Raw genomic sequence first — 19,637 nt, forward strand, 5'->3', positions numbered from 1 at the left:
TGGCTGGGCGACAAACAGTCTAGATAGGTCTCAGGCCTTTGGTAGCAGGCTGAGCCAGTAACAAACAGTACAGGGGCTCAGGCCTTGGGCAGCAGGCTGAGCCAGTAACAACAGTACAGGGGCTCAGGCCTTTTGTGGCAGGCTGAGCCAGTAACAAACAGTACAGGGGCTCAGGCCTTTTGTGGCAGGCTGAGCCAGTAACAAACAGTACAGGGGCTCAGGCCTCTTGTGGCAGGCTGAGCCAGTAACAAACAGTACAGGGGCTCAGGCCTTTTGTGGCAGGCTGAGCCAGTAACAAACAGTACAGGGGCTCAGGCCTTTTGTGGCAGGCTGAGCCAGTAACAAACAGTACAGGGGCTCAGGCCTTTTGTGGCAGGCTGAGCCAGTAACAAACAGTACAGGGGCTCAGGCCTTTTGTGGCAGGCTGAGCCAGTAACAAACAGTACAGGGGCTCAGGCCTTGGGTAGCAGGCTGAGCCAGTAACAAACAGTACAGGGGCTCAGGCCTTTTGTGGCAGGCTGAGCCAGTAACAACAGTACAGGGGCTCAGGCCTTTTGTGGCAGGCTGAGCCAGTAGCAAACAGTACAGGGGCTCAGGCCTCTTGTGGCAGGCTGAGCCAGTAGCAAACAGTACAGGGGCTCAGGCCTCTTGTGGCAGGCTGAGCCAGTAGCAAGCAGTACAGGGGCTCAGGCCTCTTGTGGCAAGCTGAGCCAGTAGCAAGCAGTACAGGGGCTCAGGCCTTGGGTAGCAGGCTGAGCCAATAGCAAACAGTACAGGGGCTCAGGCCTTTGGTAGCAGGCTGAGTCAGTAACAAACAGTACAGGGGCTCAGGCCTTGGGTAGCAGGCTGAGCCAGTAACAACAGTACAGGGGCTCAGGCCTTTGGTAGCAGGCTGAGCCAGTAACAACAGTACAGGGGCTCAGGCCTTTTGTGGCAGGCTGAGCCAGTAACAAACAGTACAGGGGCTCAGGCCTTTTGTGGCAGGCTGAACCAGTAACAAACAGTACAGGGGCTCAGGCCTCTTGTGGCAGGCTGAGCCAGTAGCAAACAGTACAGGGGCTCAGGCCTCTTGTAGCAGGCTGAGCTAGTAGCAAACAGTACAGGGGCTCAGGCCTTTTGTGGCAGGCTGAGCCAGTAGCAAACAGTACAGGGGCTCAGGCCTCTTGTGGCAGGCTGAGCCAGTAGCAAACAGTACAGGGGCTCAGGCCTTTTGTGGCAGGCTGAGCCAGTAGCAAACAGTACAGGGGCTCAGGCCTCTTGTGGCAGGCTGAGCCAGTAGCAAACAGTACAGGGGCTCAGGCCTTTTGTGGCAGGCTGAGCCAGTAGCAAGCAGTACAGGGGCTCAGGCCTTTTGTGGCAGGCTGAGCCAGTAGCAAACAGTACAGGGGCTCAGGCCTTTTGTGGCAGGCTGGGCCAGTAGCAAGCAGTACAGGGGCTCAGGCCTTTTGTGGCAGGCTGAGCCAGTAGCAAGCCGTACAGGGGCTCAGGCCTCTTGTGGCAGGCTGAGCCAGTAGCAAACAGTACAGGGGCTCAGGCCTTTTGTGGCAGGCTGAGCCAGTAGCAAACAGTACAGGGGCTCAGGCCTTTTGTGGCAAGCTGAGCCAGTAGCAAGCCGTACAGGGGCTCAGGCCTTTTGTGGCAGGCTGAGCCAGTAGCAAACAGTACAGGGGCTCAGGCCTTTTGTGGCAGGCTGAGCCAGTAGCAAGCCGTACAGGGGCTCAGGCCTTTTGTGGCAGGCTGGGCCAGTAGCAAGCAGTACAGGGGCTCAGGCCTTTTGTGGCAGGCTGAGCCAGTAGCAAGCCGTACAGGGGCTCAGGCCTCTTGTGGCAGGCTGAGCCAGTAGCAAACAGTACAGGGGCTCAGGCCTTTTGTGGCAGGCTGAGCCAGTAGCAAGCCGTACAGGGGCTCAGGCCTTTTGTGGCAGGCTGAGCCAGTAGCAAACAGTACAGGGGCCCAGGCCTCTTGTGGCAGGCTGAGCCAGTAACAAACAGTACAGGGGCTCAGGCCTCTTGTGGCAGGCTGAGCCAGTAGCAAACAGTACAGGGGCTCAGGCCTTTTGTGGCAGGCTGAGCCAGTAGCAAGCAGTACAGGGGCTCAGGCCTCTTGTGGCAGGCTGAGCCAGTAGGTAGAGGGAGACGACTGCCACCCGTGAGTGGGGTGGCAGGGGGGGACACAGGCCCACCCACTCCACTGTGTCCCGGCCCGGGGCCCTAGGCAGCGGTCCTCACCGCTGCCGGTCAGTGGGGATCCTGACCGCAACACACTGACATGGGTTCAGTCTGGTCAGCAGCCTGACTGAGGTCAGCTGCCCCCGGGCCACTTCCACTATCCCCCTCTTGTCCTACCTGGTCCACGGTGTCTCACCCCGGGAAGTCCCACTGCATGGGCTCGTCCCAACCCGGGCTGGGGGGTAGGTCTGGTAGGTCCTTAGGGAAGTCCGGCCAATCCTGTCCCGGGGGCTCCTCGAGGTAACAGCACGGCAGCTGGGGCGCTCCCCCGGGCTCCTCGTCGTAGGTGGCGCGGGGGAGTTCCGGCGGGTCTTCCCAGGAGCGAGGTAGGGTGCTCTCCGTCCAGTCCAGGCAGTCGCTCGGGGCTCCGGTGGTTCCTCCGGTAGGAGCTCCCTCAGGCCGGTCGGCTCTCCCCGGTGGCTGAGAGCTGACTGAGCTGGGAGGCCCGGCTTTTATTCTTCCGGGTCGCCGCCTGACCCTCTGAGGGGCGGGCTCACCCTGCTGTAGCCCCGCCCCTTCCTGTGTCCGGGACTCAACCCTCTCCGGGGAGGAGGGGAGCCACACCGGCCCGCTACATTCCCCCCCCCTCAAGCCTGGCTCCCATACCTTGGGGCCAGGTCCTTCCATCTCCTCAAGGCGGGACAGGAAGTCGGCATTTGCGTGGTCCTTGCCTGCCCGATGCCGGATGGTAAAGGCATAGGGCTGTAGGGCTAGGTACCACCGCATGATCCGGGGGTTGTTATCCTTCATCCTCATCAACCATTGGAGGGGTGCATGGTCCGTGACGAGGGTGAAGGGGGCACCTAGGAGGAAGAATCGGAGGGCGTCACAGGCCCACTTCACCGCTAGGGCTTCTTTCTCGATCACGGAATAGTTGCGCTCGCGGGGGAATAGCTTCCGGCTGAGGTATATCACGGGATGATCCCCCCCCTCCATGTCCTGCGACAGGACCGCCCCTACGCCGGTCTTAGACGCGTCTGTCTGTAGAATAAACGGCTTGTCGAAGTCCGGGCTGTACAGGACTGGTTCCTGGCAAAGGCGGTCCTTCAGGGTCTGGAAGGCCACCTCGCACTCGGCCGTCCAGCGCACCTGTCGGGGACTATTTTTCTTGAGGAGCTCAGTTAGGGGTGCGGCAATTGAGGCGAACTGCGGAATAAACCGCCGGTAATACCCGGCGAGCCCCAGGAACTGCTGCACTTGACGCTTCGTCGTGGGCGTGGGACAGTCCGCAAGGGCCTGTACCTTGCCTACCAGGGGTCTGATTCGTCCTCCTCCCACCGTGTAGCCCAGATAGGTGGTCTCCTGCCATGCGATCCTACATTTCTTAGGGTTGGCGGTCAACCCCGCCTCCCGCAAGGTTCGTAGGACCGCGGCGACCCGGTTGAGGTGATCTTCCCAGTGGCGGCTGTAGATTACCACATCATCCAAGTAGGCGGCCGCATACTCCTGGTGGGGCCGCAAGAGGTGGTCCATCAACCGCTGGAAGGTCGCAGGGGCCCCATGGAGGCCGAACGGCATCCGATTAAATTGATAAAGGCCTGAGGGGGTAGCAAAGGCCTTTTTTTCTTTGGACGCTTCGTCGAGGGGGATCTGCCAATACCCTTTGCTCAGGTCCAGGGTAGTGATAAATTGGGCTTCCCCCAGGCGGCCCAGGAGCTCATCCACCCTGGGCATCGGATAGGCGTCAAACCGCAAGATGGCGTTTACCCGACAGAAGTCTATACAGAATCGGCGCGTACCGTCCGGTTTGGGGACCAGCACCACCGGGCTGCGCCATTCACTGCAGGAGGGCTCGATGACCCCCAAGGCTAACATGGTTCGGACTTCTTCTTCTACCTCCTGTCGCATCCGGTACGGCAAAGGCCGGGTGGTTTCTCTGATCGTTTTCCCTGGCTCGGTCAGAATTGTGTGACAGGCCCGGGTTGTATGACCTGGGGCGGCCGTGAAGGTTTTTTGGAAAGCCTGCAGGAGACATGTAGCCTGCTTACGCTGCTCTGCCGTGAGCGAGGGGCCTATCGGAGGTTCCTCCATGCCCTTCGTCTCGGCCGTGTCCGGACCCAGCTCGGGCTCGGGCAGGCAAGGGTCGATTAGTAGGCCCTCTCGGTCACACCATGGCTTTAGCAGATTAACGTGGTAGATCTGGAGCTTCTTCCGTCGGTCGGGTTGGCGGATTTCATATGTCACGGGTCCCACTTGCCGCACCACCTCATAGGGCCCCTGCCAACGGGCCAACAGCTTCGACTCGCTGGAGGGAAGGAGCAGTAGGACCCGGTCCCCAGGAGCGAACGTCCGGGCCCGGACCTCCTGGTTATAGTTCCGCTCCTGCTTCGCCTGGGCGGCCCGCAAATTCTCCCGGGCTACTGTCCCGGCCTGGGTTAGGTATTCCCGTAATTGGTGGACATACTGGAGGAGGCCCTGGGTTGGGGAGACCGACTCCTCCCAGGTCTCCCGCATCAAATCTAAAAGTCCGCAGGGCCTCCGCCCGTACAACAGTTCAAAGGGGGAGAACTTAGTTGAGGCTTGCGGAACCTCCCGGATGGCCAGAAGCAGGGGCGGTAGGAACTGGTCCCAGTGCCGCAATTCCTCAGGGGGAAATTTTTTTAGCATGTCCTTAAGGGTGCGGTTGAACCGCTCTACCAGCCCGTCGGTCTGTGGGTGGTACACTGACGTACGCAGCTGTTTCACCCCCAGGAGCTTGCAGACCTGTTGGAGCAGCTGGGACGTGAAGTTAGTGCCCTGGTCTGTTAGGATCTCCCTAGGCAACCCTACTCGGGAAAATATCTTCATCAGTTCCCCCGCAATGGTCCGGGCGGTGATGCTCCGCAGGGGGACGGCCTCGGGGAAGCGGGAGGCGTAGTCCACAAGGACGAGGACATACTGGAAGCCGGCCGCGCTTCAGGGAAGCGGACCTATCAGGTCCATGGCGACCCGCTCAAAGGGGGTCTCGATGACTGGCATGGGGACCAAGGGGGCCTTGGATACCCGAGGTGGTGCGGCCAGCTGACACTCAGGACAGGAGGTACAATATTGCTTCACCTCTTGATGGATACCAGGCCAAAAGAACCGCGTCAGGATTCGGGCGAGGGTCTTCTCTTGCCCCAGATGCCCGGCGGCGGGCACATCGTGGGCCAACTGCATCACGGCCCTGCGGTGACAGCGGGGTACCAACAATTGCGTCAAGGGTTCACGGGTGCGTGGGTCTCGATCGATGCGGTAGAGCCTATCTCGCCGCAGCTCGAAATGAGGCCACTGCGTGGCCCGATGAGAATCTACCACGGAGCCGTCGACGGCCGCAAGTTGTTGATAGGCCCGGCTAAGCGTCGGGTCTGATCGCTGGTCGCAGCAAAAGTCCGTATCGAAGCGAGGTGCTGAGGGAGTTTGTTCCAGCGGCCTCTGACCTCCTTGGTCCTCTCCCTCACTCTCCGCACCGGCCTGCCCCGCCGCGGGCGGGGGTTCCCGGGGTTCAGCAGCCAAGCCCGGCGTTGCCCGGAGGACCTCTTCGAATAAGGGCCAGTCTCGCCCCAGAATCACAGGATAGGCCAGTCCAGGCGCCAGGCCGACGACTAGCCTCCGGGTAGTGCCTCCCACCGTTAGCTGGGCCCAGGCACTCGGGTAAGGTCGGACATCTCCGTGGATGCATTGTAACTGTATCGGCGTCAGACGGGGGTCGGCCGGTGGTCCCAGAGTTTGGCGGACCAAGGTCTGGCCGCACCCTGAATCGATCAGGGCCTGTGTGGCCTGGTTCTCAACCGTTACCGGGATTATCAGCTGGGGGGGCCCCGCCCGGCGGGCCCGGCCGGCCCCTACGTAAACCTGCCCGAAACTGCAATCCATCTCGGGACAGTCTCGTTGTACATGTCCGGCTTTCCCACATCTAAAGCAGGGACCGAGCTCAGGGCGTCCACTCCGGGGAAGGCTTGTTCTGGCACTTCGGGGGGGGCTCCGCCGGACCTTAGGCGCTCCCTGGGTGAAGGCCGGGGTAGTCCGCTGGGGGGTTGCTTCCCAGCGTGGAGTCGCGGTTCCCTGTCGGGGTCCCGGCCCGGGGTCCGGGCCTCGTGGGTGGGGCACGTTCGACGCCCTCTTCTCGTCTCGGGGTCGTTCGGGTCCCGAGGTAGGTGGCCGGAAGGCGGGCCCTATCGAGGCTTCAGCAGCCAGGAAGCCTTCCAGGAGCGCGACGGCCTCCGCTAAGGTCGTCGGTCGGTGGCGGAGTACCCAGGCCCTACCTTTGGCCGGTATGGTGTGAATAAACTGCTCCAACACCACCTGCTCGGTGACCTCCTCCGCCGTCCGGACGTCTGGCTGCAGCCACCGACGGCAGGCTTCCTTCAGGGTCTGGGCCACCATCCGGGGACGGGCTCCCGCCGGGTAGGTATGGCGCCTGAATCGCTGCCAAAACGTCTCCGGGCTAATGTCCAAAGCGTCTAGGACTGCCGCCTTTACACGGTCGTAGTCGCGGGCTTCTTCGGTCGCCAGCCCCCGGTAGGCTGCTTGGGCCGGCCCAGTCAAATAGGGGGCGAGCAAGGTGGCCCACTGGTCTCTTGCCCATCCCGCCACGAGGGCCACCCGCTCAAAAGTGACCAAGAAAGGCTCCGGGTCGTCATCTGGGCCCATCTTGGTCAGATGCAGGGGGGTCGCCAGACGCGGACCCCCTCCCGTACCCTCCCCCGCAGGCCACTCAGCGGGGCGGGGGGCAGGCCCGAGGAGGTGCTGCAGCTGGGCCCCAAGTTGCTGCACCAGCTGCTGTTGCTGCTCCAGCTGAGCTACCTGTTGCTGTTGCTGCTGCTGGAGCTGGGCCGCGTCTCGCTGCCGCTGCTGTTCCAGCTGGGCGGCATGCTGTTGCTGCTGCTGTAGGAGTTCAGCCGTCTGTTCCCGCTCCTGGCTTTCCACCAGCAGCTGGAACAGCCGGTCTGCCTCCATCGTCCTGGCTAAGAGGGCGCTCCGCCGCCCTCTCACCGGCCCCTTCTCACAGGGGCAAGGGATCGGGTCCCTGGTCAGGTGCCACTTGTAACAGGTGGGTCCGGGGCTCAACCCTCTGAGGGGAGGAGGGGAGCCACACCGGCCCGCTTGTCTCACGGGGGTTCTGTCCTGTCTCTTTAAGGCTAGGACAGGCCCAGGCCCCCTGGTGCAGGGGCTGGGCGACAAACAGTCTAGATAGGTCTCAGGCCTTTGGTAGCAGGCTGAGCCAGTAACAAACAGTACAGGGACTCAGGCCTTTTGTGGCAGGCTGAGCCAGTAGCAAACAGTACAGGGGCTCAGGCCTCTTGTGGCAGGCTGAGCCAGTAGCAAGCAGTACAGGGGCTCAGGCCTCTTGTGGCAGGCTGAGCCAGTAGCAAGCAGTACAGGGGCTCAGGCCTTTTGCGGCAGGCTGAGCCAGTAGCAAACAGTACAGGGGCTCAGGCCTTTTGTGGCAGGCTGAGCCAGTAGCAAACAGTACAGGGGCTCAGGCCTTTTGTGGCAGGCTGAGCCAGTAGCAAGCAGTACAGGGGCTCAGGCCTCTTGTGGCAGGCTGAGCCAGTAGGTAGAGGGGGACGACTGCCACCCGTGAGTGGGGTGGCAGGGGGGGACACAGGCCCACCCACTCCACTGTGTCCCGGCCCGGGGCCCTAGGCAGCGGTCCTCACCGCTGCCGGTCAGTGGGGATCCTGACCGCAACACACTGACATGGGTTCAGTCTGGTCAGCAGCCTGACTGAGGTCAGCTGCCCCCGGGCCACTTCCACTATCCCCCTCTTGTCCTACCTGGTCCACGGCGTCTCGCCCCGGGAAGTCCCACTGCATGGGCTCGTCCCAACCCGGGCTGGGGGGTAGGTCTGGTAGGTCCTTAGGGAAGTCCGGCCAATCCTGCCCCGGGGGCTCCTCGGGGTAACAGCACGGCAGCTGGGGCGCTCCCCCGGGCTCCTCGTCGTAGGTGGCGCGGGGGAGTTCCGGCGGGTCTTCCCAGGAGCGAGGTAGGGTGCTCTCCGTCCAGTCCAGGCAGTCGCTCGGGGCTCCGGTGGTTCCTCCGGTAGGAGCTCCCTCAGGCCGGTCGGCTCTCCCCGGTGGCTGAGAGCTGACTGAGCTGGGAGGCCCGGCTTTTATTCTTCCGGGTCGCCGCCTGACCCTCTGAGGGGCGGGCTCACCCTGCTGTAGCCCCGCCCCTTCCTGTGTCCGGGGCTCAACCCTCTCCGGGGAGGAGGGGAGCCACACCGGCCCGCTACAGGGACCAATCTTATTTAATCTTTTTATTACTGACCTTGGCACAAAAAGTGGGAATGTGCTAATAAAGTTTGTGAATGATACAAAGTTGGGAGGTATTACTAACACAGAGAAGCACCAGGATATCATACAGGAAGATCTGGATGACCTTGTAAACTGGAGTAATAGTAATAGGATGAAATTTAATAGTGAAAAGTGCAAGGTCATGCATTTAGGGATTAATAACAAGAATTTTGGTTATAAACTGGGGACACATCAGTTGGAAGTAACAGAGGAGGAGAAGGACCTCGGTGTATTGGTTGATCACAGGATGACTATGAGCCACAAATGTAATATGGCCGTGGAAAAAAGCTAATGCGGTCTTGGGATGCATCAGGCGAGGTATTTCCAGTAGAGATAAGGAGTGTTAGTACCATTATACAAGGCACTGGTGAGACCTCATCTGGAATACTGTGTGCAGTTCTGGTCTCCCATGTTTAAGAAGGATGAATTCAAACTGAAACAGGTACAGAGAAGGGCTACTAGGATGATCTGAGGAATGGAAAACCTGTCTTCTGAAAGGAGACTCAAAGTGTTTGGTTTGTTTAGCCTAACCAAAAGAAGGCTGAGGGGAGATAGGATTGCTCTTTATAAATATATCAGAGGGATAAATATCAGGGAGGGAGAGGAATTATTTAAGCTTAGTACCAATGTGGATACAAGAACAAATGAATATAAACTGGACACTAGGAAGTTTAGACTTGAAATTAGATGAAAGTTTCTAACCATTAGAGGAGTGAAGTTCTGGAACAGCCTTCCAAGGGGAGTAGTGGGGGCAAAAGACATATCTGGCTTCAAGACTAAGCTTGGTAAGTTTATGGAGGGGATGGTATGATGGGATAGCCTAATTTTGGCAATTAATTGATTTTCTATTATTAGCAGGTAAATATGCCCAATCGTCTGTGATGGGATGTTAGATGGGGTGGGATCTGAGTTACTACAGAGAATTCTTTCCTGGGTGCTGGCTGGTGAGTCTTGCCCACATGCTCAGGGTTTAACTGATCGCCATATTTGGGGTCGGGAAGGAATTTTCCTCCAGGGCAGATTGGCAGAGGCCCTGGAGGTTTTTCACCTTCCTCTGCAGCATGGGGCATGGGTCACTTGCTCGAGGATTCTCTGCACCTTGAGGTCTTTAAACCAAATTTGAGGACTTCAATAACTGAGACCTAGGTTAGGGGTTTGTTACAGGAGTGGGTGGGTTAGATTCTGTGGCCTGCGTTGTGCAGGTCAGACTAGATGATCATAAAGGTCCCTTCTGACCTTAAAGTCTATAACCCAAGAAGGTGATGGGACTGAGTGGAAAGCAGCCCAGGGAAGGCAGCAGCAACTATCAAAGGGAAGCAGTATGTGGTTGCTGTTTATAACATCCCTGGGTGGGACCCAGAGTAGTGGGGGGCCTGGTTCCCCACACCAGCTACTGGGGAAGTGACCTACACCCCAAGATCGGGATAAGACTCAGTACTGAAAGCCCCAGAAAGGGGCTAGAATTTAAACAATCCAAAGACAGGGCTGAAGACCACCGAGAGGGTTGACCATTTGTTGGACTTTGTTACCCCAGAAGCGGTTCCTTAGTGTGTTTTTGCTGTGTGTGACTTGGTCAGAGGGCTGAGACACTGAAGACCCACCTGATATGGGTAATAGCAGACAGGGTGCACCAGGAAAAGGAAAGAGTGCAGAATTGTACCCTGCCAACAGGAGGCACTCACAAGAGATGAGTGTACCCTGTCACAATGTCCTGTACTGGCCAGCCCCCTCCTGGACAGTACAAATTATATTAAGTCTGTTATTCCTTTGCATACAGCTTGTCACCCCAAAGGGAGTTTCCCACACACTTCAATTTAAACATACTGGATTAGCTAAAACAATCAAACAAGTTTATTAACTACAAAGAGAGATTTTTAAGTGAGCACAAGAAATGAGGGAAAAAGTCAGAAATAGTTACAAGAAAAATAAGGATAAAATGTTTACTAACACTTAACATGCTTCATTTGCTTCTTCAGGTGCAGTGAATGGAATGGGCCAGGAGATAGAGAGAGATGGGTCCCTTAGGGTATTTGTACCTCTTTTTATTTCAGTCCCCCTCTTGAAAAACATTTCCAGCGGGGCCCTATGAGCAAAAGAGTCAATGTGAAAAGATGTTCCCTGCTGGCTGTTTCTCACCTGTTTGACCTTTCCTTTGTTTCTCTCCCTGCTTGATGACTCTGTTTACTGCTTAAATGTAAATTCAGTAGAGCACACATACCTTTGTTTAGGACAGACCTGTTTGCCAACCTCAGTTTGGGCATGGCTGTGGGGTTTGGACCTTGTGTTAATATCATGCTGGGAAATCTTATAGCATCACATATAGTGTTGCCATGTATTTTATCAGGGTGATATTGACCAGCAAATTATAAGTTATTTTATACCTTACAAGACATACCTTGTACAAAAATTATTGCAATCGTGTGTGAACACAGGGGCACATCCTGTTACAGTGAGTTGGTGAGGATTTTTGTCCTTTCTTTTTTGCTCTGGGAGTAGGGACCTGGAAAAGAAGACAATGATGGCTACTGAGGCAGCAATGCAAATGAGCTGAGGAGAGGAGACAGAAGATGTTCAGATGTGGATGCTGCAGGATGTACATCCATCTTGAGTGAGTATCTGGTGGAAGCTACTTATGCATGAAATGTCACCTGATAGACCTCATGGTAGAGAAGATTCACAGATGACAGCTGCAGCTGGAGACAATGATGGCATTCAGAGGGGGATTGAAGGTATATCGCAGGAGAGTAGAGAGGAGATAACTCAGTATTTATGGATGCCTGCTAAACAGGACCTGGGGGTCAGACTGTCAGAGGAGAAGGGTGATCCATGGAAAAGCAAGACCACAAGGACAAGGCAGAGAAAGAGACTGGCTAGTGGTGATGAAATCAAGTTGAGTAACAGGCTTGCTGGAGGAGACAGAGCCAAAAAATAGGAAGAAAAGAAGGGAAGCTAGTCCCTGCAGAAAAGAGGAAGAGATGATGGAGATAGTCAGGGATTGGAGCCCAAGCAAAAATGGGGATGCTGTACAATGGACAGTGAGAGAGAGTCTGTCATAGGTCTCACCCCCACTCTGAACTTTAGGGTACAGATGTGGGGACCTGCATGGACACTTCTAAGCTTAATTACCAGCTTAGATCTGGTCTCGCTTCCACCATCCAGATTTCTGAGTACCTGGAACACTCCCTTTCCCCCAAAAACCTTCCCCTCCCTGGGTAGCCTGGAGAGACTCGTCCACCAATTCCCTGGTGAGTCCAGATCCAATTCCCCTGGATCTCAAAAACAGGGAAAAAATCAATCAGGTTCTTAAAAAGAAGGCTTTTAATTAAAAAAAAGAAAGGTAAAAGAAAGAGGGGGGGAAAAAACCCTGAGAGACAGCATACCAGCTAATCTCACAGACAATAGATAGAAAACATAGGATGTTCCCCTGAGCAAAAACCTTAATGCACACAAGAATACCCTGAAACTGACTAAACAAAGGAAACTTCCCTCCTTCCTTTTGAAACATCTTGTTCCCCCATTGGTTCCTCTGGTCAGGTGTCAGCTAGGCTAGGTGAACTTCTTAACCCTTTACAGGTAAAAGAGGCATTAACCCTTAACTATCTGTTTATGACAGAGTCTAAGACATTCATACCAGCAGGCAGGGCCGGCTTTAGGCCAATTCAACCAATTCCCCATAATCAGGCCCAGCTCCTAAGAGGGCCCTGTGTCCAAGCCCCAGTACAGCGTACCAGCAACAGCTGGTGCGCTGTACCGGGGTGGCCCGGCTTCCCCAGGGGGCAATTTAAAGGGCCTGGGGCTCCCAGCAGGGGCTGGAGCCCCAGGCCCTTTAAATTGCCACCAGAGCCCCACTGCTGGCGCCCTGGGTAGGGCTGCAGGGCTCTGGGGGCTATTTAAAAAGTCCAGGGCTCCTGTTGCTTCTACTGCCCTGGCCCTTTAAAAAACCGCACCAGCCCCGCACCCCCCTGCCCTGTCTCCAGCCAACCCCTGCCGCACCCCCCTGCCTGAAGCCAGCCAGTCCTGCACTCCTCTGTCTCCAGCACTGCCAACCCCTGCCGCACTCCCCAGGCGGCCCTGCCTGAAGCCAGCCAGCCCGCCCCACACACCCCTCCCGCCAGCCCCATGTCCACTGGTGCCCTGCAGTTCCCAGGGCAGTAACCCTGCACACCTGCTTCAATGAGGGGGGCAGGGAGCAGCTGGGACCCACACATGTGCACACCCTAGGGTGACCAGACAGCAAGTGTGAAAAACTGGGACGAGAGTGGAGGGTAATAGGATCCTATATAAGAAAACGACCCCAAAATTGGGACTCTCCCTATAAAATCGGGACATCTGGTCACCCTAGCACACCCCAGGAAGTGGCGGGGACCCACACGTGTGAAGCGGAGCTCAGTTCTAGTTCAGCCCCATCTTTTTAAAAAAGAACTTTAGGTAGGGTTAACATACATCTGTATTTTCCCAAACATTTCAGGCTTTTCGGTTCTTAAATCGCTTTTCAGTTCTTAAAAATTCCTCCTGGGAAAATAAGGATGTATGGTAACCCTATTGGTACAAAAAATACATACTGTGGCACATCCCTTAAATCAGAACTTTTTATAGGGAACTGGTTGCTAAGAAATGAAAGGCTTTTTTTAACTTTTTTTTTTTATAGTCATCCCTGCCGGGGCCTTGCCGAAAATGTTCGAATTGGGCCCCACACTTCCTAAAGCCAGCCCTGCCAGCAGGTCCCTGTGATCAGGGACAAGAATCGACAGGCCTGTCACCAGACTGGATCCAGAGAACAGAAGAGCGTGCTGTCTGCCAGGATCAAGGATATGAGATGTGGACATGAGGTTAAAAAGGATCCTGATGGGAGTGGTAAAAATTCACTGACTGTGCTACACCTTGGGACGAATTACACTGGGTTGGATCAAGGATGACTGTGCTTAGCTGGGTAAGAGTCCTAATTGAGCTTTAGCACAATATTTCTGGTCCCTAAAGGAGGGGGAACCTGTCACAAGATAATGAAGGTCTACAGATGGCTCAAGGATTGGTTCTATGAAGAAGTTTTTGGGTGATCAACTATTGGGAGGCATTTGCAGAAGAAGTGGGTATTCACCCACGAAAGCTCATGCTGCAAAATGTCTGTTAGTCTATAAGGTGCCACAGGATTCTTTGCTGCTTCTACAGAACCAGACTAACACGGCTACCCCTCTGATATTTGCAGAAAGGTTCTTTTCAATTCATGGACTCCGTTTGACTAACTGGGGTATTACTCTTCTGGGATCAAGGCTGGCATGATTAATAAGAAGGGCTTTATGTTAGGAGATGAGGAGAGAAGATTGGAAGAGACTCATGAAATCTTCATACCTGGCTTCAGTACATAGGAGGAGGAAAATCAGCTAACTGAAGATACAGTAAGTGATAATGGAACACCACAAGATAAGAGCAAGGAGAAAGAGGAAAAAAACACTGATTGGTGCAGCAGTCAGGTAAGTGCTGAGTGAGTTCAGTGGAAAACAGCAGAGATGCTTGTACTCAAATGCAGGGAATCTGGGCAATAAAATGGAGGGACTGAAATGATACGTGATGATTGACAGAGTAAGTGTGCATATATGTGTGGTGATTTAACTGCACGGTGAAGTGCTGGGTCAAGTGAGCTGCTCTAAACAGCCAAGGAGCTCAGGAATTAATTGTGGTCTGTGGACATTTTGGGTTCTTTGTTTGGCAGGCTGGGAGCGGGCAGGGGGTTGTCTTCCCTTAAAGGGTTCATGGCCAAGGCAAAGATTACCAGACTGGGAGCCAGAAGATTCCTGTTAAACCCTGTCACTGATTCCCTAACGAGACTTCACGGTTACAATACACTTTACAGACATTACCTAGTTAAACCTCACAGGTGTGTGTAAATCTCACTGCCTCCAGTGTATAAATGGGGAAAGAAGTGCAGTGCAAGTGCTCCATGGTCAAACAGCAAGTCAGTAGCAGATCCAGGATAGGACATAGGAGTCCTCAATCACACCCTCATTCTGAATCCAGTAGCTCACAGGGCCGTGCTGATAGAAACGTTACATGATTTATGTGCACCATAGGCATGCGCAGCACATTTCATTAGGGTGTGCACCCAGGGAATTTTATTTATTTTATTTTTTAAAGGTGAACATTTATTGAATACTCAGTCATAAGAGACATTATTTTTATTCATCAAACAAACTAAAGAATCTAAAACGTAACTAAACTTATTTTTTTTAAATTAACAACTAAACTTTACTTAAAAAATACAAACTTAAAAAATGAGACACAAAATACCAAAGTTTTGCTGTAGTGATAACCAGGCACATACAAAGATGCAATCAATTTTCATGATCTTTATCTTTAACCAGATAATGAACTAACCCAAACTGACCAAAACAGATTAAGATTTCTTCATCTTCCTGCCCTAGAGAATGAGATGTTGCTCACCAGGTGTTATGGACTTAATAATTAATAATAATAATAAAATCAACTCAGAGAATTAATGAAAAATGTGTGTATACTGTGTATGAGATTATTATATGAGAAATGAAAATGAGCTTGCTTTGGGATTTTACAAGGCACTTTAAACACATTTGGTACCCTCAATAATGATAACACTTATTGCAAATCACATAAATAGGGATCTCATGGTCCCCTGCCTTCACCCCATTGCAAAGGTGCAGGTGTTATTGCTGGCTGCCTTAGGGCTGCAGAAAACCCTATAGGCAAAACCTATGAGAAGAAGAGGATAAATTTATACAGAGGGCTGAAGGGGGCCTCCCATAGTGCATTAATTAACACTTAATAAATACATCAAAATTAAATACATTACAGAGATAAGAACCTGTCATGACAACTTTACTTCATGAGAAGCTCCAGAGAAAGAAGACCCAGAGGGAGTAATGGTAGGAGCAATCCCAGGGAGACCAAAGGGGCTGGTAGAGGGAACAGACAGACAACAAGGGTAGAGGCAGAGTCACTGCAGGGTTGGCCCAGTCTTCTGCATCTCCCCTGTGGGTGGAAACACTGATCTCTATCACTGTAGGAGGGAACAATAGAATGGAATGCCCAGAAGAATGAATGACTTGAGGACAATTTCCTGAGAGACCCTTAGCCTTGCAGAGCTTTTCTAGCTCTGACATTTACATTTCTACATGGTTTGGCCCACAGAAATAAAAATCTGCACATCTTCCATGTGTTTTTTGGACCAATGGAAAAAAAAACAGTTACAATTCAAGTGATTTTTAAAATTCCCTATGAAACTGCATTAACAAAATAAATGAGCTTATGAACAATGAGAAAATATACTTCTCAGGTGAAAAACTATAACTGGACTTCTTGGCAAAGAACATATATGTTTTCTTACAGGTGTAAGCAGAGTCAGGATGAGCTCTACCCTGACATCTGGTGGTAAATTATGGGGAGTGTGGACAGGAATTTCAGTTATTTGCATTGGCACTCCCAACCCACTTAGCATAGCTCACAGCAGCCTGGGATGGTTATTTTGACAGCTTTGGGATCCCCAATTTCTTTGTTATTGGGGCAGGAGGAATAAAGTGGTGTCACCCTGATTATGTGAATAAGGAACTATGAGACTGCTTTATGACAAAGAGTCTTACCATGAATTAAGTAGCACTTGCTAGGCAAGGGACATGGGTGCCAAAACGCAGTGAAGGGAGAAAGGTTGGAGACTGGTGTGTGTACCTGATGGGATGGGCCCCTTTTGTGGGCCTGAAGTACCTACTGCACATCCTTCTCTCTCTCCACTGTTAAAGAGCAGAGCTAATTTTGATTCCATTAAGAGTTCATCTAGAGACTGCTGAGCTGAATTCACAGTGGGCCAGTGGTGCACCAGCACTAGGGCTCCCCTACTACACGCTGAAATCATTAAAAGAGCTAAGCTTACTGAGCTGAGATCACTAAGTGTAGTGTTAACTAGTGGGGGAGCCTGAAGATCTATTGCCAAGCAGCTGGCAGAGCTGAGCGGTTTGCAGCGTGTTGGAGCAGCCCATGGAACAGTGAGCGGAGTGGAGCGGTTTGTGCGATGATTGGAGTGGCTCACGGGTTGGCTGGAGGAGCGGCACAGCTAGTGTAGTGGAGCTGGTCATGGGGAAGGCTGCAGCAGAACTCCACGGAGAGGCGAAGCAGTTGGCCCTGCCCCCCCCCCCCATTTCCACCCATGCTGGGGGGGTAACACTCTGCAGATAAGCTTTTGAACTCTGGGGTGGCACTGACCAGAGACTTTTGGGTTGTTGGACTCTGAGGTGATTGGACTTAAGACCCTAAGGGGGAAAGGACATTGCCAAATGTACTTGGAGGTGGATTTTTGTTGCTTATGGTTTGTGTTATAATCCTGTTTGTGGTATTTCTTCAACGTGATGCCTCATTGTTTCCCTCCTTTATTAAAAGGATTTTGCTGCAAGCACAGAGTCAGAGTGTGAGAGGGGAAGTATTGCCTCCTGAGACGCCCAGGGGGGTGGTATGTAATTGTCCCAGGTCACTGGGTGGGGGCTCGAGCCGGTTTTGCATTGTGTTATTGAAATGGAACCCCTGGATACTGAACCCAGCCCTTGTTGCTGCCAACTCAGAGGGGCAGAAGGGTTACACAGGAAAAGCCACAAACTGTCTGGAAAGGAAGAGTAGATTGAATTACTCGTCTCAGTGAAATTAAATACCCAGAGAATTGCTGGGCCTGTGATGATGATGACCAGGGCTTGCTCACCTGTGGCTCCCCCTCCCCATGCTGTGGAGACATGGCCAGGCAGGTCTGCATCAGCAAGCAGGCGCCTGCCTCAGGTGCAGCTCCTATTGGCCTTGGTGGCCAACAGTCTGGGAGCCTCCTGGCCCATGAGCTGAGGGCAGGAGGGGGAAGGCAAAGGGGAAGATTGTAGGGAGTTTGTGAGCAGGATAGGCAGGAGGGGAAGGGAGCTGTCTCTGGAGGCACAAATGGGGGGGCTCTCTGGAGAGGGATAATGGGGGCACAGGGGCTGGTGGGGATATTCCAGGGGGGCAGAGGGTTCTGTGGGTCTCTGTGGGGTGGGGGGGAGTGATGGACAGAGCCAGCTGCAGCCCGGGTCTGGTCTGTGGGGGAAGGGAATGTTGCTATACCCCCCAGCTCAGGAAGCCCCCTCTGTACTGTGTATTTTATGCCAGCCCCAGTGTGCCCATCACTGCTCCTTTCTCCTGCCCCCGGCCCCATCTGTTAGTCTGCCCCCACAATGCCCCCCCCCCATCTGTGTCTGACAGTGACAGACTCCTGCTGCTCTCTCTGCCAGCAGCTCCCTCCCCATCCCTGCTTCAGAGGCCCGGTCAGGCAGTTCTGGCACTGCCCCCCCCCAGCTCCCATTGGCCGGGGTTCCTGGCAAATGAGCTGGGAACCAGGTCAGCTCTGGGAGGGGGGATGGAGGCAGCTTGCAGAGCTTCCCTGCCTCTGCCGAGACTCCGCTGCATGCAGGGATGCCGGGGGTGGGGAGAAGGGAGCTGCCCCTGACCTGAAAGCGCCCCACCCCACATTGCCGAACTGTGAAGCATGGGCACACCCTGCTCCCTGTCACCTGACTGCCCCTGCCCCTTATCCAACCCCCCAGCCCCTCTAACCATGAGGCTCCTAGCAGCTTTGGCTCAGCATGGAGCCAGACACGCTGCCTCGCGGGAGCACACAGCCTTGCCGCCCCCCGCAGAGCTCTGCCTGGCCACACCCGGCACACCCTGTGTGCACGCTTATGATGTGCACACAAGTTATATATGTGCACAGCTAAATCACCGTTTGTGCATGTGAATCTTGGTAACTGCACATGGAAATGAAGGTGTGTACTAGTACAAGGGCTCTCAAACTTCATTGCACTGCGACCCCCTTCTGACAACAAAAATTACAACATGACCCCAGAACGGGGGACCGAAGCCTGACCCCGGCCAAGCTCCACCGCCTTGGGGGTGGGGAGGAGGGCAAAGCCTGACCCCCACCACCCTGGGCAGGGAAATAAAGCAGAATCCAAAGGCCTTCAGCCTCGAGCAGGAGGCCTGTAACTTGAGCCCCGCCATCCATTGGCAGCAGGTATTGAATGCAAGAGAAGGCATTACGGACCCAAACAGACATGGATGGCCCCATCCACACTCCACCCCAGGTCAGGCCTCCTCTTACCTGCATGCAGCAGGCTGCTCTTGGCTTGGGGTGGGCAGCTGGAGGGGGAGGGGGCAGCCAGGAAGGCTTGGGGTGCAGGGCTGGGGCCTACAATGCCTGGCAACTTGGCACTCCGCAGTGGGGGCATGCTATCCTTCGGCAGGGGCCAGCCAGTGGTCACAATGGGAGGGGTTGGGAGTGTGGGGCAGGGGCCAATGGCTACAATGAGCATTGGGTGGGCTCTGCTGGGCACGGAAGGGGCAGGGCTTGGGGGCTTGCCTCCCCAAGCCAGCTGTTCACCCACCGCCCAGGCCACACCATGCTGAAGCTCTCAGGCTTCAGCTTTGGTCCTGGGAAGTGGGGTTTGGCCTTCAGCCCTGGGCCTCAGCAAGTTTAAGCCAGCCCTGGCGACCCCATTAAAATGGGGTTGTGACCCACTTTGGGATGCTAGCCCACAGCTGGAGAATCATTGCACTAGAACATGCATTTGTGTAAATGGACCCATTTTGAAAAAAGAGTCGCTTTATATTAATAGTAAAAACATGTTCCTCCCAGCAGTTTAATTAATAAAGATAAATAATGTTGCCTACCATGAGCTCCTGAGCAGCCTCATCCCTGGGCACCACAGTGTGGACTCGGTGAACCTGGGATCTTTCACACACCACGCAGAGGAGAACTTGATCCTCTTTACAGTAGAGTTTCAAAGGCTCTCGGTGTTTCTCACACTGAATTCCTCTGCCAGGTTCTTCCTTTGTTTTTAATAATTGGGGAACAGATTCCACAATATTCCTAAGTTCCCTGTTTGCCCTTAAATTTCTCCTTTGGAACCTCGTTTTGCACTGAGGACAGGTGATGTTGCTCTCTCCCTCGCAGTGGAGGATACAGTCTTTGCAGAAGCTGTGTCCACAGTCACTAGTCACAGGGTCTTGAAACAAATCCAAACAGATGGGACAAGTAGTGTTACCTTTAATGGATTGTACAGGATCTGAAGCAGCCATGCTTCTTCTTGTGAGAGTAAGAACCAGTTCCCTGTCACCAAAACAT

General features: G+C 54.1%; 1 protein-coding gene across 1 annotated transcript in view; it reads right to left on the reverse strand.

Annotated features, from left to right (window-relative positions):
• Nucleotides 1–19,383, reverse strand: part of LOC123371173 — a 71,129-nt gene extending 51,746 nt beyond the window's left edge. The window contains exon 1 of the mRNA XM_045018472.1: nucleotides 19,184–19,383. Coding sequence (XP_044874407.1) covers nucleotides 19,184–19,186 — 3 coding nt within the window. The 5' untranslated portion in view covers nucleotides 19,187–19,383. The remainder of the gene's footprint in view (nucleotides 1–19,183) is intronic.
• Between the last annotated feature and the right edge of the window lie 254 nt (nucleotides 19,384–19,637).

Source organism: Mauremys mutica, chromosome 5 (assembly GCF_020497125.1).
Source record: "Mauremys mutica isolate MM-2020 ecotype Southern chromosome 5, ASM2049712v1, whole genome shotgun sequence".
Classification (NCBI taxonomy): domain Eukaryota; kingdom Metazoa; phylum Chordata; order Testudines; family Geoemydidae; genus Mauremys; species Mauremys mutica.